Source organism: Fonsecaea pedrosoi, assembly GCF_000835455.1.
Source record: "Fonsecaea pedrosoi CBS 271.37 unplaced genomic scaffold supercont1.3, whole genome shotgun sequence".
Classification (NCBI taxonomy): domain Eukaryota; kingdom Fungi; phylum Ascomycota; class Eurotiomycetes; order Chaetothyriales; family Herpotrichiellaceae; genus Fonsecaea; species Fonsecaea pedrosoi.
Genome location: NW_013550613.1, coordinates 4,392,605 through 4,405,131, shown reverse-complemented (window position 1 = coordinate 4,405,131; position 12,527 = coordinate 4,392,605). Strand labels below are relative to the sequence as shown.

At 52.3% G+C, this 12,527-nt stretch overlaps 4 protein-coding genes across 4 annotated transcripts; all 4 read right to left on the bottom strand.

Annotated features, from left to right (window-relative positions):
- Positions 1–138: 138 nt before the first annotated feature.
- Positions 139–1,567, bottom strand: Z517_05526 (uncharacterized protein; the record flags this gene model as incomplete). Its single annotated transcript, XM_013430853.1, has 3 exons — positions 139–644; positions 752–1,204; positions 1,444–1,567. 3 exons carry the CDS (start codon positions 1,565–1,567, stop codon positions 139–141), a joined length of 1,083 nt encoding a protein of 360 aa, XP_013286307.1.
- A 1,234-nt stretch (positions 1,568–2,801) lies between these two features.
- On the bottom strand, positions 2,802–4,976 carry Z517_05525 (uncharacterized protein; the record flags this gene model as incomplete). The annotated part of the gene is made up of 1 exon (XM_013430852.1): positions 2,802–4,976. One exon carries the CDS (start codon positions 4,974–4,976, stop codon positions 2,802–2,804), a length of 2,175 nt encoding a protein of 724 aa, XP_013286306.1.
- Positions 4,977–6,345: 1,369 nt separating this feature from the next.
- On the bottom strand, positions 6,346–7,215 carry Z517_05524 (uncharacterized protein; the record flags this gene model as incomplete). Its single annotated transcript, XM_013430851.1, has 1 exon — positions 6,346–7,215. The coding sequence occupies one exon, from the start codon at positions 7,213–7,215 to the stop codon at positions 6,346–6,348; it is 870 nt and encodes a 289-aa protein (XP_013286305.1).
- A 905-nt stretch (positions 7,216–8,120) lies between these two features.
- On the bottom strand, positions 8,121–9,469 carry Z517_05523 (uncharacterized protein; the record flags this gene model as incomplete). Its single annotated transcript, XM_013430850.1, has 3 exons — positions 8,121–8,557; positions 8,610–8,898; positions 8,948–9,469. The coding sequence occupies 3 exons, from the start codon at positions 9,467–9,469 to the stop codon at positions 8,121–8,123; spliced, it is 1,248 nt and encodes a 415-aa protein (XP_013286304.1).
- Positions 9,470–12,527: the final 3,058 nt, after the last annotated feature.

The following is a 12,527-nucleotide window of genomic DNA, read 5'->3' as shown; positions in this document are numbered from 1 at the left end:
ACTGGTACTGCTGCCTCCGAAGTACTCGCGTCCCGAAATACACACCACCACGTGAGAACGATCGACTGGAGTGGTGCTTGCTAGCGGGGAGGCGGAAAGAGGATGAGCGACCCCCGGGGGGGGGGGGGGGGGGGCCGTTTAGGAATGACCAACAATAGCCTTGGGCTTGTAGGGCTCCTCGAGATACTTCATCTCGTCCTCGGTCAGGACCTTGCCCTTGACGGCGACGGCCTCTTCCAGGCGGGCCAGGTTGCTGAAGCCGACGATGGGGATGGTCTTCTTCTGGATGATCCAGGCCAGGGCCACGTGCGACATCTTCCAGCCCTTCTTGTCCGCGAGCTCCATGACGCGCTTGATGATTTCGCGATCCGCCGGGTCCAGGCCGCTGAACATCGGGTTGCCCTTCATGCTCTCCTCGCGCACAGTGGCTTCCGAGCCCAACGGTCGTGCCAGCAGCCCTCGGTAAAGTGGCGCCCAGGGGATCAGGCCCACGCCGGTCTCGAGGCAGTATGGGTTCATCTCGCGCTCTTCCTCGCGGTAGCACAGCGAGTAGTGGTTCTGCATCGACACGAACTTGGTCCAGCCGCGGGCTTCTGCGCAATTTTGCATCTTGGCGAATTGGTATGCCCACATGCTGCTTGCACCTACATGCAGAGGAGGAAATATTAGTTGCAGAACTCAAAAAAAAAAAAAAATCAAAAAAAAAAAAAAAGGTGATTGTTTCCGGAAGAGAGAGGTGTAGATGGCGTACCAATGTATCGAACCTTGCCAGCCTGCACGAGGTCGTGCAGGGCCTTCATGGTCTCCTCGACCGGCACATTCCGATCGAAGCGGTGAATCTGCAGCACATCAAGATAACTCGTGCCCAGCCTCTCCAGACTGGCCTCGACGGCATTGAAGATGGCGGCACGGCTCAGGCCACCCTGGTTGACGTAGTCTTTGCTCCTGCTGATTTGTTCGGGGTACTTGATGTGTAGGACGTTTGGTTCTTCGCCAACGGTGCCGTAGCATTTGCTGAGGAGGATTAACTTATGGCGCGGGATGTTGTGCTTCTTGATGACACGGCCGATCATACGTTCGGATTCACCATTCGAGTAGACGTTGGCGGTATCCCAGGTGTTGAGGCCGCGGTCGTAGGCGCCTTTGAGGAGTTTGTCGACTTCTGCCTCGTCGTCGATGACCCATGGTTGCCAGTCTTTGTGACCTGTGATTTTCAAAGGGAGCATAAGGTTAGTTGTGTGGTTTCCATCGGCAGGAGGCTCCTGTATGTTGCGAGAGGGACAAGTAATGACAGCTCAGAATGTGTAAAAACGCCAGGCAAGACTATTCAAGGTTGTGAATGCCTCCTTGCTTTAACTCCTTTGGCGAGCCCCGAAAGTCGTAGCTTAGGATCCATTGTAAAATAATGACAAAACAAAGATTAAGCCGAGACAGTCGACTCACCAAAAGACATGGCTCCCAAGATGGGAATGGAAACCTTCAAGCCAGAAGCACCGAGTTGGACATAAGTGACCTTTGTGTTGTCCAAGCTCTCTTGGAGCGATCGGGGCAGACCGGCGTCACCCATCTTTGTGTTGATAGATATGCTAAGCCGACGGGAGGGTGGATGTGATTGGTGATGACAATGGTGCTATCCCAGCGAATCTCCTTGAATGCTTAGTACACGATTGTCCGAGAGACTCGTGTGCGTGTCGTAGGCGGGGCGGGGAGAGTATACACTAGGTGGAGGGGAGGGAGACAAGTCGATCTCTCTTTTTCCCTTTTCTCTTTGACCCTAGGGGTATCTGGGAGCAGCAGCCACGAATATATACCCTCGTACCTCGCTCTATCAGCGGAGGGATGCCGGCCGGTCGAATGAATTCAGGATAAATGTCGAGGTCCGGGAATGGGCTAACGAAAGGCACGGGCATCGACGCCGCGCAGTTTGGCGTGTTTTGAGGACCATCGAGAAATCTCGCGGTCAGGGCATTGGATTGTGCCATCATTTGTCGCGGACTTGTTGCCCCGCAGTGATTTTTCGGCTAAGCCAATGCCATTCTTGTCTACCGGTTCGGTCGGGGGAGCCCTCGGGACGTTGGAGAAAAGGTACTGGGAGTGAGGACGGTCCAGTGAGAGAGCTGCAATCGATCGATGGGATGAGCTGCGGCAAGAGTTGAAGGTGTGGGTGGCACGGATTCGGTATTAGCGGACTTAGGTCGAGATAAAATCCATCTGCTCACCGGCTCATTAGCCGTCGAAACCCAGTCAGTCGGTGTTGGTGAATCATGACATGGATCGAGCCATGGGATGGATGATGGATGATGGATGGTGGATGGTGGACGAAGGAGGGGTGGAGGGGTGGATGGATGGATTTGATAGACATGGAAGTGGTGATACGTGGGTGGGTAACAATCCACTGCTCAATGCTCATGATGGGCATTGTGGTCGACATCGCAGGGGAAAAGAGAAACACATGCACAGGCGTAGGCGACATTCTTCTTGCTTGAAGCCAATACAATGCCTCCCTCCTTCCCAAGATGATCTGATAAACTACTTGTACTCCCAATGCTGAACCACAATACTTATGTAGCTAGTGTTACAGGTGCATCGGTAAAGGCACAGACGAGCAAAACTCCCCTTTCGTCCATTTTCCCAAAACTAAACCAACCACAAACACCAAGTCCTCCCTTTATACCTCGTAGTCGGAGGATCTTCAATCTTGTCGGTATGCAAAATCCCTAGACCATATCATAACATGATCAACGTGTCGTTCCCTTGGTCATATCTCATTCTCCAGTAGCGTTTATGCCTGTGCCAGTTTATCATCTGTGCCCGATCAAATCCATTGCATCTTCTTCCTCCTCGCCCTCTTCGTCCTCCATAGGCTCGTCACGCTCACTCTCAGAGTCGGACCCGGACTCCGAATCAGCCTTCGCAGCGACTGGTTGCCGAGGTGAATTGGGCCGACCCCAGAAATCGAGATCGTCGTCATCCTCGTCGTCATCATCCACCGACGTGGTTCTGCGTTGAGGTGTTTCCGGAGTGCTTACTGCTCGTTGCCCAGTTCCAAAGTAACTCCCAACGACCGGGGAGACAGATCGCGCTGAGCGAGCTGTGGGGGAGTGAGGCAGAAGCCAAGACGACCGACTTCTGGGAGTATTGGACGCCGTGCCTATATCGACAGCACTTGGGACGGCTTCATTTGATGCTCTTACTATGTCCACAGGTTGCGTCCCGTGCTCGGTCGGGGTTTGACTCTGACTTGCTGTCAGGGCAGCTTCAGAGGTTCCCGCTTGCTGTGCTCGTTCCTGTTGTTCCTGCAGTTGTGGGGTTTCTTCAGCCCCAAGAAGCTCCAGCTGAGTGGTATTGTACGACTCGCAGATGGTGCATTTCAGGCCGAGCCAGTGATACTTGGTCACACTGCGGCTATTGCAATCGTTGCAAAATATATAGGCTCGTTTGTCTCGATACTCTTCCGGCATCGGTTGTTCTTCAATGTGCCGGTCCAGGCGCCGGAATTGGCTCTCCATATTGGCAATACTCTTGGAACAGATGGGACATTTGTAGCTGGTGTTACACCATTCCGAAAAGCAAGACTCGTGGATGCTGTGGCCGCAACGCATGAACGCAACCGGTTTATTCGAGGTAAACATATACTCGCCGCAGATGGGGCAGTCGGATTTGGTACTCTTTTCAATGCACTTGTGAGTGCTTTCGGCCTGGATGGACATGCAAGCAGCACATGTCTTGCAGTGGAAAAAGTCTTTGCCTAGGCCTTCGCCGAGTCGACAGATACCACAGTCGTCACAGTGATAAATGGACTTTTCGGGATCATTGTTCCACAATATACAGATGGGACAGTAATAGCACGCCGTTTGAACCTGACACGTCTTGCAGAACTGCCCAACTGGTTGTGGGGTGTTGCAAAGCATGCACAGCATGTGTTTGGTTTCTCGACGTGGCAGAGTATGGTTTTCGGCGTCGTCGTGACATAGTCGGCAGGTATACCATCTTTCGCACAGGTTGCATTGCATCTTGACATTTCGCTTGTAGTGGACACAGCCAAGCATCGGTCGAGATATTTCACCCGACGACTCCATGTCATCGGGGTCAAGAGGCGCATAGGTCGGCACGAGGGCTTCTGGTGTGATGTTATAGTTGATCTCCTGGCCGGCTCCCGAGATAGTCGAGCTTGGGGAAGCCGGTATTTGGGATGTGTCTAGCGCTTTAGACAACATGCCTTTGCCGGCGAGACCCTTCTGATACCCTTCCATCATCAGGGCATGGACAAGTCTTGACTTCTCGGCAGCCGTACCAGGGCCTGACCACACAGCGTTGATCTTCTGTCTGAGAGCGCCCATACCATCGTCCTCTGGCAGAGTCCCCGATCCATCCCTCCTCCGGCCGGCGCTGCCGCCATTCTCTTGTACATCTTGTGTGGGCGCCACGTCTGCGGCTCTTGACAAATTCCTCAGGGGGTCCGATGCTGCATGAGGCCGTGCGCTGTCCTGGTGTGCACGAGACCGATACGGTAACTCATTGGCAGGATTCAGAGAGGTTTCGCTGTCCGATCGAAGGTCTTGGAGAGCGACGGGGCGCGACAGCTGAGAAGAGTCGGGCTCGAGGTGAGGAAACTCAGTGGTCGAAGGCTCTGGCCGAAGAGAAGGTTCGGATGACGGTCGTCTTGACTCGTCCTCGGGCTCTAACGGAGGGGAGGGAATGGAGTCGAAGCTGTTCAGCTGATTGGCCCATAGTTGGATCGTCCTGGCAATGGATTGCACAGTGGTCTCTCTGTGCTCTGACTCTGGCTCGACCGCGGGGTCTTCCAGTGCAGGCGGAGGGGAGGTGTTCCAGAGACGAGAGGGGCTCCAGCGTTGTAGGTCGGGCACAGCAGGGAAGAGACCAGGTGAGTCTTCAGTGGTGCCGCTGAGGCGGGAGAATCGCCTCGCTTGGCGCAGGACAGGTTCGACAATGAACGAGGGGAGATATTCACTCATTGAAGCCGAGAGATAAGCATGCTACGGATGGATTTGAATGTGGCAGCCTGGAGGTTGTCGGTGTCTTGACCTAGACAAATAGGAAGGGCAGACGACCAGGATTTCAAGGCCTAGAATTACTGCAGAAGGCAAGGAGCAAAGGAAATACGGGGAAAGGGGGCCATTGGTGCCATGGAGAGGGCGCAGTCTGACGTCGTGGGGGAAGAGGATGACTGGTACTGCGATGACTGCGGTTCAGTCGGATGACATGTGAGACTGTCCCGTCGTTCTGGCACGTGCGTCAATATATTACAGCCTCGTCAGCCACTAGCCTCAGGGCTCAAGGCTGAGTATCAAACGAAGTGGTTTTGGAAATTTATAGATTGTGAGCACGAGTATAGTAGTACTAGAGGACTTAACTGACTATTTACCTTGTTTATGATACTACTACCTTGACTTAAGTTAGCTAATATTAACTTATACTATAGGTTTGTATATTGTAAAGGGGCCTTTCCATCCATAAAGTTACTATTGAGAACTATTATAATTCTACCATACCTATCCTCCTACTCCTATATATAAAGCCCTAATTCCCACAATCTAAAATAAATACACTCAAGAATAAAAAGTTACCACTGACAAAAAACTTTTTCCATCTACCCCTGTCGGAGGGGGTTATGGGAAGTGAAACCTTGCGGGTTGCAGGTTTTTCCGTCCATTCGCTCGGTCGCACGATCGTTCGTTCGGTCGGTTCGCTCGATCGTTCGCTTGGTCGCTCGGTCGGTCGTTCGTTTGTTGAGTTCGCTCGCTCGATTCGACCGTCCGGAGTTGGTTCGCTCGCTCGATTCGCTCGGCCGGTTCGTTCAGTCGAAGGTCGTCGGTTCGATTCCAGACAATGTCGCCTACCAGCTCAGAGCTAGTTGTTGATAATCGAAGATATCATGGCATGCCTGGGATTCGTACTGGCTCGTTCGATCGAAGGAGGAGGAGGAATCGCCTCCTAGAAAGCTGCCGCGTCACTTTGTTGAATTCGATTTCGGTCGAAGTGATTTGGCTCGGACTCTCTAGGTAGGGGTCTTGGTGTTGTGAACAAATTCTCGGGATTCAATATATATCCTTGAATTTTCTGGACCATTGGACCCAGTTTTTTTTCTGCCGGACATGTCGACAGCCATTGTACATGGTACATTGCTTCTGAGATGCTAATGCTTCTGCCTCGCCAAGGCCAGTTGGTGTTCCCTTCCATATATCCTCGAGGCTTCATGGGTTGCCGACGGGCCTCAGACATCGCTCTCCGTAGTGCTCGTGTTGCCAGATCATGGCAACGCGTATCCAGCACGCAGACGCTGACCTTGTCCTTGACCTCTCCCTGGATTGCTTGCCGATAGTCTTATTCATCTTCCTCCTTTGCAGTAGCTTCCAGATCACGCAGGGTTTCTTCAATTTCATTTGGTTCCGTGATGGACCAGACACCTCCCCCTTTTGCAGAGGAACGGCCAACCTCCTTGGAGACAAGATTGCGTCCAACCTTTCCAGGCCCTAGTCCAAGCCACCGGCGGCATCCAGCCTGTCGATCTAAATATTTGATCGAATCCCACCAGAGGACAGTGTCAACAGCCTGCCTTGCAAGGTTCTTTATCAGGTCATCTTTCGACGCAAAAGGCTTAGCAGTGACGTTGCTGATGCAGGGGACACGACCGGGAAAGGTCACCTTCTCGGGGACGAGAGCCTTTTTCATGAATTCGTATGCCGGCATCATGATTGGACTGTGAAAGGCTGAGCGCGACTTCAACTCAACAGCTCGGGGATCATGGCCGCCAAATTCTCGTATGTGGATCAGCAGATTTCGTATCCGCTGGAAGCTGCCGCTGAGCACGATCTGGTTCTTGGAGTTGATATTGGCAATGGCAATCTGTTGGAATGCCGGCAGAGCACTGGAGTCGTCCTTTGCGCCCTCGGAGCCCTGGCTCAGGAATTCTCGGACGGCTGCAATCAACGAGTCGAGCTGCTCTGGCTCGCACACCAGGGCAATCATGCCGAAATCCTCGCCCGACTCCTCTTTTGCTTTTCTCGTACATTCTCCCATGACGTCCCCACGTCTCCGGACGAGGTCGAGTCCATATGCATACTCCAAATTGCCGGCGGCAACCAGTGCTGCATATTCGCCTAGGCTATGTCCCAATGTGACATCGATCACTTGCTCCGTCTTGAAGCCAAAGTCTTTCTCGAGGACCTTCAAGATCATGATGGACACGGCCATTATTGCAGGCTGGGCATTTTCCGTCTTGTCCAGCTGCAGGATGGGCCCCTCGTCGATCAGAGTGGACAACTTGCAATGCAATATATCATCCATCTCTTCTAAAAATGGTTTGCACGTTCGGGGAAAAGCTTCGACCCAAGGTCGTGTCATGCCTTTCCGCTGCACGCCATGACCAGGGAAGAAAAGGGCTGTCCGAAGAACAGGTTCCGAACTCGAGGTATACGTCCTTGATGTCTGCAAAGCGTGGAGATGTCGTATGACCCCCGAGAGGGCTATTCGTGGAGGTCGATACATGAGTGCGGGGGGTCTTGGGTGTGACGGAACTCGCTTTGCTATAGGGAAGGTCGCCTCAACAACATGATGATGGACTGGCAGTCGGGAGAGAAGGACGACTCTTGAACTATACCTGACGACCAAGGTGATTGACCAGGCTGGACGATGGGAACGAAAACACGTCCAGCTCAATTGTCGTTGACGCAGTTCCGTGAGTCCGGGCAAGCGAGCAGTCTTTTCGCTATTAGCTACCTAGAAGTAATAACTGGCTCGCCTGGGTAAGGTTATTGGGGGCTCCAGCTGGGGACTAGCGACTTCCATGCCTACCCTTAGCCTACGCATCTCGGCATGCCTCGGCCGTCCGGAACAAATATTATCCGTCAAGCTTTACGGCTTCCCACAGTGACTGTACGGATGAGGGTCTCTCCAAACTCTCATCAGAACCTCATTCATCCATTATGTACCTCATACAGGCAAATAAACACACACTCACAGACATATTATACAGTTCCGATTCCACTTGATTTTTCTTTCCTCTTGTAACAACCCGCTGTGATGTCTAGCAAAGAGTTCCTCCTTTTCATTTCTTGATCGTGGTCACATTTGCCCAAACCATTTACATTTTCGTCCCATCAGTCATTGTGAGAATGCGAATGCGTACGCTCGGATTTGTCTTCCATCTCAATGGCACTTATATCTGAGTCGGCGTAGTTGATAATGGCACCGGAACGAACCTCGATTGTGGTTTTGGCCGTGATGACCCCTTCCGGGTGTCTTGCAAAGTGGTACTCATCCGACTGTCGCGAGCGAGGCGGGCGTGGCGTACTTCGCCCCAGGAAATCGCGCTTATCACGCCGTCGAGTAGTAGGGTCGCCCAGAGGGCCACTGATGGTCGTCCTCATTCCCCAAAAATTGTCACCGACGTCCTTCCAGCCGAAGGTATCGAGACCCAAGTCTTGAGGAGGCGGAGGTGCTCGGCCAAATATCAAGACGTGCCTGGTCACTGCGTAGAGTACAACATCCAGCCATCCACAGGAGCTAATAGCGGCCCCGGCCAAGCAGAACCACCCTGCTATCGTCAATCATGGAGGTTCACTGCGGCTGCGAGGAAAAAGACTTACAATATGGAACCGACACCCCCGTCATCGCGGCCATTCGACCTCCCGCGAGTGGCAACGTGCAAACAACATAAACCACAGGATAGATGATCATGTACTTCGCAGCACGTTTCGTAGCAGCAGGGTCGGTGCCATCGTCATTGGGGAAATTCGGATTCGACCTGCTCCGTGACTTGGCTTTGATGTAGGCGAAAATGAGTATATACGTGACAACAGTCCCAAACATGCAGACGAAGATCCAAAAGTAGTGAAGCCACAGTCGTTCTTTGTCGTATCTCTTGTCAATCCAGCACTTCCGAGTTGTCAGCTTGGTTGAGGCCATCAAGGGCCCGGGTACGTACCCATGCTCCCGCTCGGACGTATATCTTGGAATTTATACCAACTCCAATGATAGCCATCACATAGACAAAGATCCATAAACAGATAATGCCCCCACAGAACACCTTGTTTCCCACACGCCCGCCCCTCACCACGGCGTAGTACGTGTGCAAGGCAATGGCGAGGATGAAGACCCCAGAAGCAAGGTCGCCGGTCGAAACGAACCACCCATTCGCCCAGCAAGTCGTGGTTCCCACTTGGATTTTATCCTGGGAGAGATATACCGACGTTAGCGCGAATGCCATGGCTTGCTGAATGTCTGCCAGCACCAAATTGTAGATGAGGAGGAGGAATTGGTTGGCGCCATCTTTGAGTTGGCCTCTGTGATACCATACACAGAGTCGATACGTCAGGAAGGTGAAGAGAGCAACACTGGAGATGAGAGAAAGAGTCCCAAAGAATGCTACCGCCACCAGCCCGTGCCGCAAGACTGGAGGCAAAGGCTCCAACGTGGTGGACAGGGAGACCGACGAGGTTGCGGCCATTGTGGCCTTGATCAACAGATTGACAGCTGGTTCAACTTACAGAGAAATACGAGGGAGACACCTATTAGATGTATACCAGCTGGGCACTGGCTTGGTACCCCGGCACCAGTTGGACCGATGCACTTCAACAATCACAAGCAGCACCGGGTCCTCCGCCATGGAAAGGGAAAGTGCAAACTCCCCCGAATGATTAGATGGTGGGTGGACGCGAGAGTGGAAAGGAATCATGGCCTGGCCTGGACTTCGGGCCTGTGAATAGTCACCGTCCTGCAAGGGCACGTTTCACGCCGTGCAAGGATTGTACTCGTAGGAACGGCGGCGTGACACCATGCCAGTGGAGTAGGACAAGATACCGAGTACTCTGCAGCGAACCGAGCACAAGCACGTGTACCTACCGAGTAGTTGGACCTGTGTGCTATCCTGGAGTACGAGTACGACTAGGACCGACTCGCCGAATACTGGTAGGCCATCTCTTTCGTCAATTTTAGTGTAGGATTCAAAGCGAAAGGGGTTGAGAGTGTGAGTGGGGGGAAAGGTACCTGTACCAATTGTATTTGCATCAAGAGGACGTCTCTTCTCGCGTGGAAGCCGCCTGGTACCTTGTTAATCTTTTCTAGGTAAAGCGCCGACGCAGAAGTGCAATTTTTCTGGATGCTACCCCAGGTCACAACTAAGGAGGACCGCCCCTTTCCTCGCCTCCGCGAACTCGATGAGGAACCCAAAGTATTGAGAACGAGAAGAAAGCTCAGGCGCTCCTCGATGAAGAGGCTCGTGGGGTCCTGTAGAGCGGTTGCGTCTCACAAGCGCGCAACGGAATGACGACAACATGCTCCGTCAATCATGTTTGTAATGTAGCACAGCCGAGAAAACAGCGGACAAGCTGGCAGTCCGAATCACAATGCTGCTTGCGGCTAAGAGTCTTGGTATTCAGAAAGTCCAGCCTCCTGTTGTTTGGTTGGTCTGCAGAAAAGACAATTTGAGACAAGGACGAGTGACGATAGCCTGTACAAGTGCTTGAAGCACTCAGCAACATCGGGGAGAGCGAGATGGGTGATTCCTTCGCGAGAAAGAAGCCGCAAAATACACGTAAAATTTTTGGCAGACCCGCTGCGTCCCCTGGTGCTTTTGCACCAGCCCGTCGACGGCATGTCCCGCTGTCGAGGGGAACATGGCTTAGCTGACAACCCATGTTCAAACGTCCAAATGAAGTAAGGAGTAAAAGAAGGTGCCTGCAACGCTGTGGCGTCCACGAGGAGAGGAGGATACGAGTCTGTACCGAGTACTTTGTAGGCTGCGCCGGAGGCTCTGCCCAATGCATATTTCCTTCGCAGTGGAGCTCGCAGTCCTTGTACTTATACAGGAAGAAACAGGCGGACTTGCCGCTGGTGATTGGCATGAGGGGTATGTACTCGTACGTAGGTAGTCGAAGCCGCCAGGGGGCATGTTTGTCCTTTTCCTCCTGTCTTCGTATACCAAGCACCTCGTGCTTGTGCTAGTAGCGTTGCGGTGCGCATGCCACGGCCCGCTTATCATACTCTTGACAATTCAGAGGCCCATTGTCTTCAGGCTGTCCTCTGACTCGTTGTTGTATGTTGAGTTGCAGGAAGGACTCGAGGACATCGGCCAGTTCCCGAATAGCAACAAGGATGCTGATGTTCACGAGATTGTGCCCCGTACATGCTTGTTCCTTGTCTACCCATATTGCGCAGATACTCTATGTATTTGTTCCATAAGCCGTGCAGACTGTTGTTACTTGGTGGTAAGGTATCATGGAATTGCATCTCAGGGCATGTGAGGCTGTGTATCCGAAGAGCCACCCTTTCAGAAGTTCCTCCATGGTGTTGAGCATAGAAAATCACCAAGCATTTCACTCACCGACATTTTCTCGTGGTGTGACTTCCAACCACAGCTCTTTTTCTAGTTAATATGGTCTGTACGTAAAATAGAGGTGGCCACCGGTGTACTCGTTCGAGATTGTCCCACTGGAGACCAAGTAGTGTTGAGTCTCGACTGAAGTTGAGGCTGTAGGAAGATTCAGTCCAGGGGCTGATGACCCAATCTACGCCGTACCGAGTTCTTTGGCAGGGATCCCGATGAATCATTCGAAGACTCAGCATTGTGCCCAATCTTCTTTGACATTGCCAGTCACTGATGGGTTGAAGGGAGATTGGGCTCGCATTGTTGATTGTCCGCAATATCAAATACCCATTCTACCCAACGGTGCCTATGAACACCACAGTCAGCGAACATGTACCAGATTTCCTGCGGGAAGCATGACAGGTGTTTGTGACTGGGTCAGATCAAGTGTAAAATGGATGTTCCGCATCAAGACTTTGAAGAATCTTTCAGAATTGCAGAATTCACATGGAAAATCATCAGATGCAGGACATGCAGAGATGAAGGAATCCCGGGGGAAACGTACTTTGAGGGTTGGTGGGATGTTGTCGAGATAGATGAGACAGAAGAGGATGAAGAGCACTTGTCATGCCCGAATGCATCTATGTTCATCAACATCGTCACAAACAACACCAACATCAAAATCCTCCTCTTCCTCATCGGGGCACTTCAAAAGTGCAAATAGACAAATTAAGAAAATGAAATGCGCGTGCCGAGAAGATTCGGCCAAGTGGCGCCGTTGCCGTGGCCACCCAGAAAAGTCCACAAAGCTGGGCTCTGCGTGGCTCTGGTAGACACATTCGCCAGCTGAATGCAGGCACCGTTCACCTTCTCATCTGCCAAAGTGTTTTGTATTTGATCGTTGTGAAGCAGGCCATCTTTGTCTTTGATTGTCAATATTGATCTGTTCCGTTGAATTCAAATACTGCCCTCTGCACTGTACACACCTACATACACACTGCTCTCTCCAATCCCCATTACGTCCTCGAGATCGCAGTTGAAGCCACGACCCTCAATGCCTCACCGTTGAACGAGTTCCCCTTCTACTCCTCACAAGCATAACGGTCGCCGGACATGCGTCTCCGAGTGCCCTGGGTATCGATTTCCATCCTGCGCCTTGCGATTGTCTCTGCCAACGAATACTCGCCCTTCTCAAATCCTC